The sequence below is a fragment of the Bufo bufo genome, chromosome 2 (genome assembly GCF_905171765.1).
Source record: "Bufo bufo chromosome 2, aBufBuf1.1, whole genome shotgun sequence".
Taxonomy (NCBI): Eukaryota; Metazoa; Chordata; class Amphibia; order Anura; family Bufonidae; genus Bufo; species Bufo bufo.
This window is the reverse complement of record NC_053390.1, coordinates 447,390,136-447,408,341: the sequence shown is the minus strand read 5'-3', so window position 1 is coordinate 447,408,341 and position 18,206 is coordinate 447,390,136. Positions and strand designations below refer to the sequence as shown.

At 46.6% G+C, this 18,206-nt stretch overlaps 1 protein-coding gene across 1 annotated transcript in view; it reads left to right on the top strand.

The window, feature by feature from the left end:
* The window catches only part of MED16 (mediator complex subunit 16), a 38,170-nt gene that overhangs the window by 16,106 nt on the left and 3,858 nt on the right, over positions 1-18,206 (top strand). The window contains exons 8-13 of the mRNA XM_040417532.1: positions 1,637-1,843; positions 9,365-9,575; positions 9,656-9,789; positions 10,324-10,516; positions 16,639-16,852; positions 17,127-17,210. Coding sequence (XP_040273466.1) covers positions 1,637-1,843; positions 9,365-9,575; positions 9,656-9,789; positions 10,324-10,516; positions 16,639-16,852; positions 17,127-17,210 — 1,043 coding nt within the window. The remainder of the gene's footprint in view (positions 1-1,636; positions 1,844-9,364; positions 9,576-9,655; positions 9,790-10,323; positions 10,517-16,638; positions 16,853-17,126; positions 17,211-18,206) is intronic.

Here is an 18,206-nt window from a genome sequence, read left to right as displayed (position 1 = left end):
GATCTGTGGGTGGCGCCGTTATGGAGAGGGGGATCTGTGGGTGGCGCCGTTATGGAGAGGGGGATCTGTGGGTGGCGCCGTTATGGAGAGGGGGATCTGTGGGTGGCGCCGTTATGGAGAGGGGGATCTGTGGGTGGCGCCGTTATGGAGAGGGGGATCTGTGGGTGGCGCCGTTATGGAGAGGGGGATCTGTGGGTGGCGCTGTTATGGAGAGGGGGATCTGTGGGTGGCGCTGTTATGGAGAGGGGGATCTGTGGGTGGCGCTGTTATGGAGAGGGGGATCTGTGGGTGGCGCTGTTATGGAGAGGGGGATCTGTGGGTGGCGCTGTTATGGAGAGGGGGATCTGTGGGTGGCGCTGTTATGGAGAGGGGGATCTGTGGGTGGCGCTGTTATGGAGAGGGGGATCTGTGGGTGGCGCTGTTATGGAGAGGGGGATCTGTGCACTGTTATGGGCATAACAGTGCACAGATCCCTTTCCCCATAACAGTGCACAGATCCCTTTCCCCATAACAGTGCACAGATCCCCCCTCCCCATAGCAGTGCACAGATCCCCCCTCCCCATAGCAGTGCACAGATCCCCCCCTCCCCATAGCAGTGCACAGATCCCCCCTCCCCATAGCAGTTCCATAGACCGATCCCCCCTACCCATAACAGCCCCGGCCCTGCTGCTCACAGCATCTTTATTTTACCTTACAATCGTGAGGCTCCAGTAACTAACAACTCTGCAGGCAGAGCGGAGGGCGGCGTAACGTCACTTACTCACGTGACGCACCTGCTCCGCCCACTTTATGAATGAAGGAGGCGGAGCAGGCGCGTCACGTGAGTAAGTGACGTTACGCCGGCCTCCGCTCTGCCTGCAGAGTTGTTAGTTACTGGAGCCTCACGATTGTAAGGTAAAATAAAGATGCAGTGACAAAGTAAACCGCCCGCCCGCAGATGGTGGGTGACAAATCCCACACCCCATATTTTCGGCCGATATGTAACAATATCGGCCGAAGTGGATTAGGTGCATTTTCGGCCGATATTTTCGGCTGCCGAAATTTCGGTGCACCCCTACTTACTATCTTTTAGGAGCTCAGAATCTTGGCTTTTAAATAGTTCCAGACTCCTTTCGATTCTAAATGCAATATTCAGGCCACTTTGAAGTCGGGTCCAGAATGAAATTATTTACTTCCTGGTTTTGTGTAAGGGAGAGGTGAGGGGAAACTGCTAGTGACATCAGGAAGAAAGATCATTGCCTGCAACTGTGACCTTGGGGAGGAAGATATGCACTTTTCTTCAGGTTATCACCTCTCCTTACCAGTCATACAGGATATGTGTTCTATGGGTGATGGGTTTTGCTTCTGCTGAGTAAGAGTTTGAACAGTTGCAAATCTAATCGCCCCCTGCACCTATCAGATGGCATTTTGTTGACCTCTATTCCTCCCGCTCCACACCCCCTATTTCACATATTACATGGGCATGCTCACATGCAGAGAAATATGATCACATTTTGGGGAAGAACATGAGGGAGTCTGATTGTTAACTACATTTCTTTTTTGTTATGTGTCTGTAGGATACATATAATTTCTTCAAGTTCATGTTCCCCATTTTATTTTATATTTTTATCATTGACTTGTGTTCTTTGTTTCACAGCTTAGTATGCTGAGGGTCTCACCTTCCATGGGACATGCACTTGATATGACTACGTCACTTCGCCATCTACTCTTCCTTCTCGAGTACTGCATGGTGACAGGCTATGACTGGTGGGACATTCTGCTTCATGTACAGCCAAATATGGTACACAATTTAGTAGAGAAGCTGCATGAGGAGTACACCAAACAGAATGCTGCGCTGCAACAGGTGAGAGCGCGCTCTCTAGGTAGACACTGAATTACGGTTGCACTGGGTATCGAATTATCGATACCCAATTGATACTTTTGTACCAGCATCGATTCAATACCGGCATTTGCCTTTTACCGATACTAGGCTGTGCTACTGCGCAGCCTAGTATCAGAGAACATGGCGTGCGCTGCTCTCAGCACGCTCCATGTTCTCATCAGCAGCACAGGGGAGAAGGAATGAGTCACTCCCTCCCCTCTGTGCCACTTCCACCATTGACAAGAGAGAGGGGAAGAGGAGGGGAGGAGCTGTGGCCACTGAACCACCAATAAAGATAACTAACCCATTAATTCAAATACAGGTGGCGGGTGCCAGTGACAGAATCACATACCCGGCACCCGACCTATATGACAGGGCGCTGCGATCCGTGGCAATTAATACCTCGCTTGTATTTGTATTAAAAGGTTAGTTATCTTCATTGGTGGCGCAGTGCGCCCCACTCCCCAACCCTAGTATTAAAAACATTGGTGCAGTGTGCACCCCAACCCCCCCAGTATTAGTCATTGGTGGCAGTGGCCACAGCAGTGTAATCGCGGGGCTCTGATCGGTTACCATTGCAACCAGGACGCTACTGAAGCCATCCATAGCTGCCATGGTAAGCCCCCTGCTGCTGTGTACACAAAGCCCAGGGCAGCAGGGAGAGTGTGAAGTCCTATTCACCCTAATACAGCTCTATTAGGCCCCTTTCACATGGCCGAGTATTCCGCGCGGATGCGATGCGTGAGTTGAATCCATTGCACCCGCACTGAATACCGACCCATTCATTTCTATGGGGCCGTTCAGATGAGCAGTGATTTTCACGCATCACTTATGCGTTGCGTGAAAATCGCAGCATGCTCTATATTCAGCGTTTTTCACGCAACACAGGCCCCACAGAAGTGAATGGGGTTGCGTGAAAATCGCAAGCATCCGCAAGCAAGTGCGGATGCGGTGCGATTTTTCACGCACGGTTGCTAGGAGACGATCGGGATGGAGACCCGATCATTATTATTTTCCCTTATAACATGGTTATAAGGGAAAATAATAGCATTCTCTATACAGAAAGTAAAATAGCGCTGGAGGGGTTAAAAAAAATAAAAGATAATTGAACTCCCCTTAATCCACTTGCTCGCGTAGCCCGGCATCTCCTTGTGTCTCCTTTGTTGAATAGGACCTGTGGTGAGCATTAAGTACAGTTACAGGACCTTTGACGTCACTCCGGTCATCACATGGTATGTCACATGATCTTTTACCATGGTGATGGATCATGTGATGACCGGAGTGAAGTCATCAAAGGTCCTTTACCCAGGTCCTAAAGAAAGCGCAGCCGGCATCTCCTTCTGTATTCTATCAGGTTTTTTTTAACCCCTCCAGCGCTATTTTAGGGCTCTTTCACACTTGCGTTCTTTTCTTCCGGCATAGAGTTCCGTCGTCGGGGCTCTATGCCGGAAGAATCCTGATCAGGATTATCCCCATGCATTCTGAATGGAGAGAAATCCGTTCAGGATGCCTTCAGTTCCGGAACGGAACGTTTTTTGGCCGGAGAAAATACCGCAGCATGCTGCTCTTTTTGCTCCGGCCAAAAATCCGGAACACTTGCCGCAAGGCCGGATCCGGAATTAATGCCCATTGAAAGGCATTAATCCGGATCCGGCCTTAAGGTAAACGTCGTTTCGGCGCATTGCCGGATCCGATGTTGAGCTTTTTCTGAATGGTTACCATGGCTGCCGGGACGCTAAAGTCCTATCAGCCATGGTAAAGTGTAGTGGGGAGCGGGGGAGCAGTAGACTTACCGTCCGGGCGCTCCAGAGTGACGTCAGGGCGCCCCACGCTCATGGATGACGTGATCGCATGGACACGTCATCCATGCGCATGGGGCGCTCTGACGTCATTCTGGAGCGCCCCGGGAGCCGCACGGACTGTAAGTATACTGCTCCCCCGCTCCCCACTACTACTATGGCAGCCAGGACTTCAAAATGCGTTCAGTGTTACTATGGCACCCAGGACGCTATTAAAGACGGATCCGTCTTCAAATGCTTTCAGTTCACTTGCGTTTTTCCGGATCCGGCGTGTAATTCCGGCAAATGGAGTACAAGCCGGATCCGGACAACGCAAGTGTGAAAGAGGCCTTACTTTGCATTCTGTATTCAGAATGCTATTATTTTCCCTTATAACCATGTTATAAGGGAAAATAATACAATCTACAGAACACCGATCCCAAGCCCGAACTTCTGTGAAGAAGTTCGGGTTTGGGTACCAAACATGCGTGATTTTTCTCACGCGAGTGCAAAACGCATTAGTGTTTTGCACTCGCGCGGGAAAATCGCGTGTGTTCCCGCAACGCACCCGCACATTTTCCCGCAACGCCCGTGTGAAAGAGGCCTTAGGGTGAATAGGACAAGGGATTAAAAGATTCCAGGTTCTAGTCCCTAAGGGGGAAATGGTTATTAAATAAAAAGTAAAAAAAAAACACCAAGTTTAAACACCCCCTTTCTCAATCTTACATATAAAATATATAAACCATAAATAAACAGATTACATATCGCCACGTCCGAAAAGTCCAAACTATTAAAATATTTTAAAAAATCTCCTATGCGGTGAACCACACAATTCTTCTAAAAAATAGGATAGGACTGCTCTATTATGGGCCAGACGTTCCATAAAATGTGGAAGGCACACGGCTTTTTTTTGCCGTTTATTTTTTTTCGTGGTATCGAGTATCGCCATACTTTTTTTTTTTATGGTATTGAAATCAAATAAAAAATTTGGTATCATGACAACTCTAACACTGGATAATGCTGTTCTCATAAATGTGAATCTGTCACTTGAGAGGAGGGGAGCACTCAGCAGGTGCAAGCTTACCTTAGAAATCTCTGAACAGTGCAAAAGGGGCTTTAACCACCCCAGGACCGCCGTACGCAGGATTGCGTCTTTGCGGCGGTCCTGTTGTTCTGGGTGGACGCGCCGGTGCGTCCTCTCGCGAGACGCGAGATTTCCTGTGAACGCGCGCACACAGGCGCGCGCGTTCACAGGATCGGAAGGTAAGGGAGTGGATCTCCAGCCTGCCAGCGGCGATCGTTCGCTGGCAGGTTGGAGATGTGATTTTTTTAACCCCTAACAGGTATATTAGATGCTGTTTTGATAACAGCGTCTAATATACCTGCTACCTGGTCCTCTGGTGGTCCCCTTTGTTTGGATCGACCACCAGAGGACACAGGTAGCTCAGTAATATGTTGCACCAAGCACCACTACACTACACCCCCCCCCCCCCTGTCACTTATTAACCCCTTATTCACCCTTGATCACCCCTGATCACCCCATATAGACTCCCTGATCACCCCCCTGTCATTGATTACCCCCCTGTCATTGATCACCCCCCTGTAAAGCTCCATTCAGATGTCCGCATGATTTTTACGGATCCACTGATAGACTGATCGGATCCGTAAAAATCATACGGACGTCTGAATGCAGCCTTACAGGGGAGTGATCAATGACTGTGGTGATCACCCCATATAGACTCCCTGATCACCCCCCTGTCATTGATTACACCCCTGTCATTGATCAACCTCCTGTAAAGCTCCATTCAGATGTCCGCATGATTTTTACGGATGCACTGATAGATGGATCAGATCCGCAAAACGCATCCGGACGTCTGAATGAAGCCTTACAGGGGCATGATCAATGACTGTGGTGATCACCCCATATAGACTCCCTGATCACCCCCCTGTCATTGATTACACCCCTGTCATTGATCAACCCCCTGTAAAGCTCCATTCAGATGTCCGCATGATTTTTACGGATGCACTGATAGATGGATCAGATCCGCAAAACGCATCCGGACGTCTGAATGAAGCCTTACAGGGGCGTGATCAATGACTATGGTTATCACCCCATATAGACTCCCTGATCACCCCCCTGTCATTGATTACACCCCTGTCATTGATCAACCCCCTGTAAAGCTCCATTCAGATGTCCGCATGATTTTTACGGATGCACTGATAGATGGATCCGATCCGCAAAACGCATCCGGACGTCTGAATGAAGCCTTACAGGGGCATGATCAATGACTGTGGTGATCACCCCATATAGACTCCCTGATCACCCCCCCTGTCATTGATCACCCCCCCTGTCATTGATCACCCCCCCTGTCATTGATCACCCTCTGTAAGGCTCCATTCAGACATTTTTTTGGCCCAAGTTAGCGGAATTTTTTTTTTTTTTCTTACAAAGTCTCATATTCCACTAACTTGTGTCAAAAAATAAAATCTCACATGAACTCACCATACCCCTCACGGAAACAGAATGCGTAAAATTTTTTAGACATTTATATTCCAGACTTCTTCTCACGCTTTAGGGCCCCTAGAATGCCAGGGCAGTATAAATACCCCACATGTGACCCCATTTCGGAAAGAAGACACCCCCAGGTATTCCGTGAGGGGCATATTGAGTCCATGAAAGATTGAAATTTTTGTCCTAAGTTAGCGGAACGGGAGACTTTGTGAGAAAAAAATTAAAAATATCAATTTCCGCTAACTTGTGCCAAAAAAAAAAAAATTCTATGAACTCGCCATGCCTCTCATTGAATACCTTGGGGTGTCTTCTTTCCAAAATGGGGTCACATGTGGGGTATTTATACTGCCCTGGCATTCTAGGGGCCCCAAAGCGTGAGAAGAAGTCTGGTATCCAAATGTCTAAAAATGCCCTCCTAAAAGGAATTTGGGCACCTTTGCGCATCTAGGCTGCAAAAAAGTGTCACACATCTGGTATCTCCGTATTCAGGAGAAGTTGGGGAATGTGTTTTGGGGTGTCATTTTACATATACCCATGCTGGGTGAGAGAAATATCTTGGTCAAATGCCAACTTTGTATAAAAAAATGGGAAAAGTTGTCTTTTGCCAAGATATTTCTCTCACCCAGCATGGGTATATGTAAAATGACACCCCAAAACACATTCCCCAACTTCTCCTGAATACGGCGATACCACATGTGTGACACTTTTTTGCAGCCTAGGTGGGCAAAGGGGCCCATATTCCAAAGAGCACCTTTAGGATTTCACAGGTCATTTACCTACTTACCACACATTAGGGCCCCTGGAAAATGCCAGGGCAGTATAACTACCCCACAAGTGACCCTATTTTGGAAAGAAGACACCCCAAGGTATTCCGTGAGGGGCATGGCGAGTTCCTAGAATTTTTTATTTTTTGTCACAAGTTAGTGGAAAATGATGATTTTTTTTATTATTTTTTTTTTCATACAAAGTCTCATATTCCACTAACTTGTGACAAAAAATAAAAACTTCCATGAACTCACTATGCCCATCAGCGAATACCTTGGGGTCTCTTCTTTCCAAAATGGGGTCACTTGTGGGGTAGTTATACTGCCCTGGCATTCTAGGGGCCCAAATGTGTGGTAAGGAGTTTGAAATCAAATTCTGTAAAAAATGACCTGTGAAATCCGAAAGGTGCTCTTTGGAATATGGGCCCCTTTGCCCACCTAGGCTGCAAAAAAGTGTCACACATCTGGTATTGCCGTACTCAGGAGAAGGTGGGGAATGTGTTTTGGGGTGTCATTTTACATATACCCATGCTGGGTGAGAGAAATATCTTGGCAAAAGACAACTTTTCCCATTTTTTTATACAAAGTTGGCATTTGACCAAGATATTTATCTCACCCAGCATGGGTATATGTAAAAAGACACCCCAAAACACATTCCCCACCTTCTCCTGAGTACGGAGATACCAGATGTGTGACACTTTTTTGCAGCCAAGGTGGTCAAAGGGGCCCACATTCCAAAGAGCACCTTTCGGATTTCACAGGTCATTTTTTACAGAATTTGATTTCAAACTCCTTACCACACATTTGGGCCCCTAGAATGCCAGGGCAGTATAACTACCCCACAAGTGACCCCATTTTGGAAAGAAGAGACCCCAAGGTATTTCGTGATGGGCATAGTGAGTTCATAGAAGTTTTTATTTTTTGTCACAAGTTAGTGGAATATGAGACTTTGTAAGAAAAAAAAAAAAAAAATCATCATTTTCCACTAACTTGTGACAAAAAATAAAAAGTTCTATGAACTCACTATGCCCATCAGCGAATACCTTAGGGTGTGTACTTTCCGAAATGGGGTCATTTGTGGGGTGTTTGTACTGTCTGGGCATTGTAGAACCTCAGGAAACATGACAGGTGCTCAGAAAGTCAGAGCTGCTTCAAAAAGCGGAAATTCACATTTTTGTACCATAGTTTGTAAACGCTATAACTTTTACCCAAACCATTTTTTTTTTTTATCAAAGACATGTAGAACAATAAATTTAGAGCAAAATTTATATATGGATGTCGTTTTTTTTGCAAAATTTTACAACTGAAAGTAAAAAATGTCATTTTTTTGCAAAAAAATCGTTAAATTTCGAATAATAACAAAAAAAGTAAAAATGTCAGCAGCAATGAAATACCACCAAATGAAAGCTCTATTAGTGAGAAGAAAAGGAGGTAAAATTCATTTGGGTGGTAAGTTGCATGACCGAGCAATAAACGGTGAAAGTAGTGTAGGTCAGAAGTGTAAAAAGTGGCCTGGTCTTTCAGGGTGTTTAAGCACTGGGGGCTGAGGTGGTTAAAGGGAATCTGTCAGCAATTTTCTGCTGCCCCATCTGAGCACAGTATAAACTAGTGAGAGGCCCTGACTGAAATGCTGGCTCACTTAATTGTTTTCCTAAAGCCATATTTCAGGATTATGGGCTTTTTTTTTATCTAACTCTGAGAGAGTGTGGTACCTAATGGAAAAATCATCCTTACCTGATGGCCACCACTCTTTCTCCCTGGCAACATCCGGCGATCTTCCAGTCCCTTGCCTGTTTACTTCCTGCCAAGGTATGGACAGGGTCTTGTGCGCCACTGTAGCCAATGACTGACCTCAGTGGTGACTGACTTATCCCGAAGCGGCATGTAACCCAGCAGTAATGTGCCGCGTGGAAACATGTCACCACTGAGGCCAGTTGTTGGCTTGAGCGGCGCACATGACCTCCTCCATACCCCAGCTGTAAGTAAACAGTCCTGGGGCCAGAAGATTGCCGAGCAGAACCAGGAAGCCAGAATAAAGCAGGGGAATATGATATTTTCATTAGGTACCACACACTCTGGAAGCTAGTTAAAAATGCCCCTTTAAAATCCCTATTGAGGAGACCTAGTGAGTCCTGAGCCTGGAGGGTTCTCAATGTAGTGCATGAGCCTGTTATCAGGGATTATAAGAAAATGACTAGGCCAAAACAAGTAAGTGACCCAGCATTTCAATCCAGGTCTCTGTCACCAGTTTATGCTTCCTCAGGTAAAAAAAATAAAGTTCCCCCAGGCAAGACTCCTAAATTATTAGTCATGGGATCCTACTCCCCCCAGTGTTAGTGATCTGGTCCTACCTGCCAGGCTTTGTTTGTGTGGCTACAGCTATGGCGTGCCCTTATACTTCAGGTGCCCACTAAACCACTAAAAAAAAACTCTCGTTAACCCTTTTCAGGTCCTTTCCACCAGGATTTTGTCCATGAAAGCATCACTTTGCAAGCTTTCACCTAGTACAATCACTCGTGTCTGTGACTACCATGCCAAACTGTTCCTCATCTCCATCAGCTGCACCTTGAAATCTTTACTTCGGCCGCCTGTTCTCAACACGCCTGACAAAAGTCCAGGAGACCGTCTCACTGAGATCTGCAATAAGTTTCCTGACCCGGGTGAGGTGACATGGATGCCGTTTCATGTATGAAATCAGTCTTTGTTGTCAAATAACGTAAGTAAATCTTTCTGTCTTTAGATATAGACAAGGTTATGATTAACTTGAAGACAGAGGAATTTGTACTTGACACCCTGACCCTTCAGTCCCTGCAGCAGCTCATCCAATGGATTGGTGATTTTGTGTTGTATCTACTGGCCAGCCTTCCAAATCAGGTAATTCATTATCAAATCTATTCCGTGTATAACTTTAAATTGCGGTAGAACTGAAATTTTACCACGCTTTTTAATCATAGAGCAGAATTTGGGTAATGAAGTTGTGTAGCCATAAGCTCCATAGGCATGGCAGAGCCCAGCAGATGGAGCTTGTAAAAAGGTCCACGGAGTCCCTGTGGCTCTGTACTATGGATCCGTAGACTCGACTTGTCTCCATATATTACCTCTGTGCCATGGCACCTGATGGAGCGTGCAATACTTTGGGAGCTACATACATCAGCAGCACTCATTTCTCACTATGGTGAAGAAATTAAACGCTAAGTTTAATTCAGAATTTGAGAACTTTGCATTATACAGTGACTAAGCTTCACTTGCAAACCAAAAACCCTTTGATGGGCCATAGACAGTTGTTATATTTCTATGGTAATGTGACAGATGGGAGCCTGTTTCTGTACTCTAGGTCAGGAGGCCCTCTTTTATTCCACTATATTTGTCATATGATTGTGACTTGCACTGGTTTGATGTATTCAACAGGGCTCCTCCTTCCGTCCTGGCCACAGCTTTTTGCGTGATGGTGCATCACTGGGTACACTGCGTGAATTGATGGTGATGATAAGAATTTGGGGTCTTCTGAAACTGAGCTGCCTTCCAGTGTACACAGCCACGTCGGATACACAGGATAGCATGTCTTTACTTTTCCGTTTGCTCACTCGACTCTGGATGTGCTGTAAGGATACATTTTTAAAACAAAATCTCTTCTGTGCTTGAACACGTACAAAGGGGGTAATTTACTAATTTGAAATACACCTAAAATAGGTGTATTTCAGGAGCAGATGGCGGCGCAATTAACCGTTGCGCCGCTATCTGTGATTTTTTATATTTTTTTTTTTTACTTTTTTTTTTTCCCCCCGCTCATGCCAGGTCTAAAATTGTGGGCTTTGCGCAGAAGAGGACAGGCTGGCAGGCCCGTCTCATTTACCATTTTCTATGCCTGTTTCAGGTGTAGAAAATGATATAAATGTAAGACAGCTCGAAAGCTGTCTTACATTTAGAACTGGCACTGGATCTACCGCCAGCTATGGGCCTTTATTAAGCGTTTTAGACGCTGGTCTTAGAGGACCTTTCATGGGTCCAGACATTATAAAATAAGTAGCACATTATGTACGGCATAAAGCAGGGATCTAATAGCGGTTACAATTTTTCCTGGGCGCCGCTCCATTTGCCCGCTGTGCCCCTGTTAAATTCTCCCGCCTGGTATGCTAATTAATAGTATCGGAACAGGGAGGAGGAGACGCCAGGGTTTCTCAATGGGCATCTCCTTCTCCCTGGCTGTAGCGCGGTCCAATCACAAAGGAGAGCTCACAGCAGGGAGAAAAAAAAAATCGCCTTCTCCCTGGCTGTGACTCTCTCCTTTCTGATTGGACCTACAGCCAGGAAGAAGGAGATGCCCATTGAGAAACCCTGGCGTCTCCTCCTCCCTGTTCCGTATATAAGGTTATTGGTGCACCGTGGGCAGAGCTGTTTTTATTGGTGCACCAATCTCTTCACCTTAATACTGCCCAGCACTTCTCCCTCTTGTTTGATTGACAGCCCCTGAGATCTCAGAGCTGGTTGAGATGACACAAGGAATGCTAGTTGCACCAAATGGAGTGGCCCACCCGTGGTGCACTGTAAACCTTATTTCTCGCCCATATTCATTGGGGGACACAGAGACCATGGATATAGCTATGTCCTCTAGGAGGCGTTGACACTAGTAAAAGCTGTTAGCTCCTCCCCTGGCAGCTATACCCCCTCCAGCCTGGAGAGAGAGCTTCAGTTTTTTTCTAGTGTCAATAGGAGGCAAGATTTTTTTTATTTTAGTTTATTTTTTTCCTTCCTTTTCAGACGGGGAAAACAGTGGACGCCTCGCCTCCCTGTTCTCCCGGGGTCGAGTTGCGCCAGTGCCGGTCACCCGCACTGCTGCCTCCCCCACAGAAGACAAGGTGGACCAGGGCAGCCTCGCTCCCCTGCTTCCCGCCAGCCAAAGGGTCACCTATCCAAGCCCCCCTTTTTCCAGTGTCCTGCCATTACGGTGCCAGTAGCTGAAGGGGTGACCCTGCTGGACCAGAGGAGGGGTGAAGATGGCGGCAGGAAAGAGAAGAGAGGCGAGTACATGGGACTAGGTGAGTATGTTTGACCCTCTGGGTTCGTCTCCCCCTCCCTCGTGGTGGCAATAGTCTGCGAACAGACAGGGCTTCAGCATAGCCCATCACCTGCAGCCATTCCAGCACCCCTGAAGCATTCCCCTCTGGCATAGGCCGTTTGGTTGATGATTGAGTGGAGGACATAGGGGGTTAATAGTGTGCTGTATGCATTACTGGCGCGAATTAGGACCTGCCGTATTTCCGTATTAACATGCAGGGAGCGGAGCGCAGCTCCTGCTCCCCTACAAGGTGGCATCTACCGCACCCCTCTTGTCATTCTTCTCCACCCCTTCGGGAGCGGACGCCAGGTTAACCCTCCTGGCCCTCCCTCACTCTTGGGGATTATATTTTCAGCGGCAGGAGAGCTCTGCTCTCTCACTCAGGTCCCTCTGCGCTCTACCGTGCGCTAATGCATAGACCCGACCTCCCCCGCTGCATATGCCCTGAAGCCAGCCTGAGGCCATCACCAGCTCCCCTCAAGCCATCAGCACCCCTCTTGTCATTTCCTTCACTCCTCTGGTCCAAGAGGGGACATCGGCACATGGGTTAATACGCCGTCCGGAGCGCACATGCAGGGAGGGGACCGCAGGCCGCTCCCCTCCACCCTCCGGAGTCGTTGGATTTATAAGGGCCGGCGCCGTCCACTATTGCGGCACCTACCTCATTGCCACCCCCTTCGGGAGCGGACGCCGGTCGCGCTGCTCCGGAGGGGGTTAACTGCATACGTTCGGCCGTCACCGCATCGGTGCTCCGGCCGCGATATTCTTTGCATGGCCCGCACTGGCGTCCGCCCGGCCCTTAGGGTGCAACCCCCGTCCGTTCATTCAACTGCTGCTCTGTTCATGTGGCATCCGATGCAGGGCTACCATGAGGAATCGGTGAGACGGGGAACATGCACGGCGGACACACATTGAAGGGAGCGAAGGAGGCTCCTCTATCTGTGATCCGCTGTTGTCAGGGCTCTTAGGGGGTTAATAACTTCCCTGACAGGAGTGGGGGGTGCGCTCTGGCGCTAATCTTTCCCGCTACCCCCCCTCCTCAGAAGGCGCTGGGCCCCGCCCTCTCCAGGACACCTTAACCCTTTCTGGCCAGCCACTGAGGGCCAGCACCAGATTATTCTGAGGATTCTATCTCAGTACAGGTGCTTCCAAGTTATATAGTTAACCCCTTCCTGCCTCTGTCCACTTGATGTTGGGCATCCAAGTTTTTATAAAAAATGCGCATTCATACGGGCCCCCCTCAGCCTCGTCACCGCAAGACCACCCTGTCTGTGTGGTACCAGGCTGGGCCCGTGTCCTATAGCGGACAAAGGAGGACATCTCATAGTTTCCAATCCCCCTCCTGGGTCGTTGGTTGATATTCCTCCACCTGCGCAGATACAGGGAGGACAGCTGAAGTATTCCCAATCCACCCTCTGGGTCGTGTGGTTGATAGTTCTCCAGCGCACTCCAGTACAGGATCTCTGGATTCCCAATCTGTCCTCCGGGGTCGTCTGGTTGATAATCCTCTACCTGCACGATCCAATGGTGGACCTCTGGATTTTCCAAATCACCCTCCCGGGTCGTTTGGTTGATAAGCACCGCCTGCGCACTACAATGGTGGATCTCCGGACTTCCCAATCTCCCTCCGGGGTCGTTTGGTTGGTTAAGCACCGCCTGCGCAATCCGGTGAATGTACCTCTAGAAGTTCCCATTCCATACCAGTTTTGGTTGATAACTCCCACCGGCGAGCCTGCGACTGCCATTGACAAGATTCTGAGAGTTAAGACTGCACACAAGGGCCAGAGCAGGATATTTTCCTCCTCTGTCACCTCCGCACCCCACCCTTCCTCCCTAGGGTCACGCTCAGTCGCACCCTCCTCTTCCTGGAGAGGTTTGGTCCGAGGGGGGGCGGGGGGGAAATCAGTGGTTCGGTCTCTGCCCTGATTCCGGTGCGATCTTCCAAGATGGCGTCCGAGGTAGACGGCAGTACTTGCCGCAGGATCCTCGCAAGGCATTGGCGGCTTCCAGGGTGGCAATTGCACGTCTGCAATTGCTGAAGCATACTGCACCCAGGGCAGGGTTCCGCCCTTCGTTGTCACGGCTCACTCCACCAGAGCGGTGGGCGCTCTTGGGCTCGGAGGATTTATCGTTCGGCTGCGCAGTTGTACAAGGCGGATACTGACCTCCTTACGCAAATTTGCCAGGTGCATACTTATGCTTCGGTGGGCGCTGCCTTGGGCCGCATGGTTTTGCAGGCGGCAGTTCTTATTTGCCTGCAGGGGCGCTTGCTCCATGTGTCTGTGATTTTCCCTCCCTGTGGACTGCTTTCGGACGTCCCATGGTCTCTGTTTCCCCCAATGAATATGGGCGAGAAAACAAGATTTTTGTATAACTTACCAGTAAAATCTCTTTCTCGCTCTTCATTGGGGGGACACAGCCCCCACCCAGTATTGTTGTTCGGCCACAGTTGTGGCTGTTGCTGGTCAGAACCTGGGTTGGTTCTCGGCATTTTTGCTGTTCCACGTTTTTTCGTTGGTTTACTTGCTTCTCCTACTGCTTCTCACAAACTGAAGCTCTCTCTCCAGGCTGGAGGGGGTATAGCTGCCATGGGAGGAGCTAACAGCTTTTACTAGTGTCAACGCCTCCTAGAGGACATGGCTATACCCATGGTCTCTGTGTCCCCCAATGAAGAGCGAGAAAGAGATTTTACTGGAAAGTTATACAAAAATCTTGTTTTGTATTAAAAAGAAACATTTCTCTGAATTAGAGGACTGGATTAAGAAAAAAGTTTCTAGAGGTAAAAAAAAAAATTCCCTCATCAAGCTATTTATTATCTTTTCTCTATTCTGCTTCCCAAAAAACGATCAAAAAGTTGTATGTACCCCAAAATAGTACTGATGATAATGGTAACTCATCCTGCAAAAAATAAGCCCTTACACAGGTCCAGCGAGAGAAAAATATAAAGAAAAATGGCTGTACTGGTACCCCAGAGGCTGTTCAATAGCTCCACGTTGTCCATAAACCAACCAGCAAAAATGCCAAAAGGTGGTCTTTCTTTTCTTAACCCTGCAGTGTATCTACCCAAACAGCAGTCTATGTCCACATTTATGGCATTTTAGAAGCCAGTAGAACCCGCGTAAAAATTTGAGGAGCATGATATGTCTCAGATGGCACAAGCTGGGCACAGCATATTGGGGACTGACATGCCATATTGGTGTAAAACTTGCCATTTACACTTTGCACAGTCCCCTACTCATTAATTTCTGCAGAAATACCTGTGGTGTCAAAATGCTCATTCCATCACTTGATAAATAACTTGAGGGGTGTAGCTTCCAAAATGGGGCCACTTTTTGGGGGTTTTCACTTTATGGGGTACCTCAGGATATCTTCAAATGTGACATGGCACCTGAAAACGATTTCAGCAAAATCTGCCCTCCAAAAGCCAAATGGTGCTTTTATTCCCTTCTGTGTGTCCGTACAGCAGTTTACAACCACATATGGGGTGTTGCTGTAGTCAGGAGAAATGGTGAAGAAATTGTGTGGTGCTTTTTCTTCTGTTACCTCTTATGAAAATGAAAAATTTGGGTCTAAAACAACATTTTATTGGAAGAGATTAGACTTTTTATATTCACAGCCAGGTGTCTCTAATTTTTATGGAACACCTGTTAGATTAAAGCGCTCACTACACCCCTCAGAAAAATCTTTGAGGGGTGTAGTTTCCAAAATTGGGTCACTTTTGGGGTGTTTCTACTGTAGGGGTACGTTGGGGTCTCTTTAAAGGGAACCTGTCATCAACTTTATGCTGACCGTACTGAGGGCAGTATAAAGTAGTGACAGAAATTCTGATTTTCAGCAGTGTGTCACACATCAGCTAAAAGTAAGTGGTTGCCGAGAACCAGCATCCTAATCATTGCAGCCCAGGCCTTGAAAAGAGTCAAATCTACCTGAGAAGAGCATTTCTGTCACTATTTTATGCTGCCCTCAGTACGGTCAGCATAAAGTTGATGACAGGTTCCCTTTAAATGCAACCTGGAGCCCAAAAACCATTTCTGCAATTATCTGCCATCCAGAAACCATATGGTGCTCCTTCCGTTCAGAGCCCTGTAGTCTACCCATACAGTAGTTTACAACCACATATGGAGTGTTTCTGTAAAGTGCGGAATCGGGGTAATAAATATTAAGGTTTGTTTTGCTGTTAACCCTTGCTGTGTCGCAGGAAAATTGATTAAAATTCAAAATCTGCATCTCCACTTTGCTTTAATTCCCGTGGAACACCTAAAGGGTTAACTAAGTTTCTACAGTTCAGTTCTATCAGTTTTAAATAATTAGAAGGGTATCGTTTTTAAAATGAGGTCATTTATGGCTGGTTTCTATTATGTAAGCCCTTCAATGTTACTTCAGAGCTGAATTAGTCCATGCTAGGTTCCTTTTAAAAGTGTAAAAAATTGCTTGCCTTGTAATGTCCTAAAAAATAAAGTAATATTTACAAAATGATGACAACATAAAGTAGACATATGGTGAATGTTAATTGGTAACTATTTTATGAGGTATCATTAAAAGCCGAGAAATTCAAATTTAGAAAATAGCGAATTTTTCCTAATTTTCTGTAAATTTGGGATTATAGATTTCTGGGTGTTAAATGAATTACCTTGTAACATTCTATAGCTAATTAATTTTTCTTGTAGGCCGTGATGAAAATCATCCATGTGAACCAGATGAGGCTTTGATAGATGAGTGCTGCTTGCTACCTAGCCAGTTTCTCATCCCTAACATGGACTGGTTGCCTCTTGGAAATGGGTTAATCAGCCGACTCCAGAGCAAACTGCCCCTACGCCTACAATTTGGGAAGCCACCTGGTGCCCCCAGCCATGCCTCTGTACAGTATGAAGCTTATACAAGGTAAGCCAGGACAGATCAGCTGGAAATGTCAGCCTTACACATTATATAATCAGATTCTTGCAATTTTTTAAGCTATTGTTGCCAACTCTTAAGCCTGACAAACCCCATGTTTATCACTCCTTTTTAAAATGGTTAGGACCCAATGCCCCTTGCACAGTGGACTACTGCTTTTTCCGTGTGCCAACATTACATATGCATTCAGTAGCTTCAATTTAAGTGTAGTTTTTAATGTGCACACTTGCTAATTATATATTTTTTTTCTATTTTTACTCAGATCACCCACCCAACCAAAAATTGATCATCTAAGAAGGCTTCATCTAGGAACCTGTCCCACTGAGCCCTGCAAGTCCTGCACTCGGTGAGTTTGATGGATCCGCACCCAGATTAGTTCAATTTTAGTTTACTGAAGCTAGTGAGCAAATTTTCAGTGCATAATCCCTGACAATAACGAACATGCTGTTCATTTGTCTGTGGATTTAGGTGTAGAATCTTGGCATAAAGGGACAACTTAGAATAGGGGATAATTGACCGGTGGGGACTGATCCCTGGGGACCTTCAGTGATCGTGAGAATTGGGTCCTGGTCCCACCTATATCTTAGTGATATGCCATCAGTGGATGAGATGGGTATAACCCTTTTAACTATAGTTCAGTTCAGTTTTTCCAGCATGATTGAGCACTATGTCACAAGGCAAAAGCGATAACGAAGTGGCTCAGGGAACAAAACATTTAAATTTTGGGTCAATGGGCAGGAAACTCCTCAGATCTCAATCTCATTGAGAACCTGTGGTCAATCCTCAAAATGGGTGGAGAAACAGAAGCACATAAATTGTGATAAACTCCATTCATTGATTAGGTAAGAATGGGTTGTTTAAATCAGGACTTGGCGCAGAAGCTGATATCCAGCATGCCAATGGTCAACCCTGTAAATACTGAGCCTACATAAACTTGATGTATTTGTCAATTATGAAATGCTTAGAATTGTACTTCAGTATAACATAGAAAAGCCTGACAAAAAAAATCCTAAAATGCTAAAGAAGCAAACTTTCTGAAAACCAAAATTTGTATCCGGCTCCAAACTTTTGGTCACATCTGTAGAATAAAAGAAAATCTACAGTCGGAAAATAAAAATGGATTAGACAAAAAGGATAAGTGTCAGTATCTGGTTTTAAATGTTAGAGAAAATTATATGGGAGACATTCCTATTAAAGGGGTTTTCCAAGAGTTTATAACGGATGACCTATCCTCTACATAGGTCATCAGTATCTGATCGGTGGGGATCCAACTTTCTCACAACTTTCCCTAGGCCATGTGATGTCACGTCAATCAGTCACATGGCTTAGGCGCAGCTCAGCC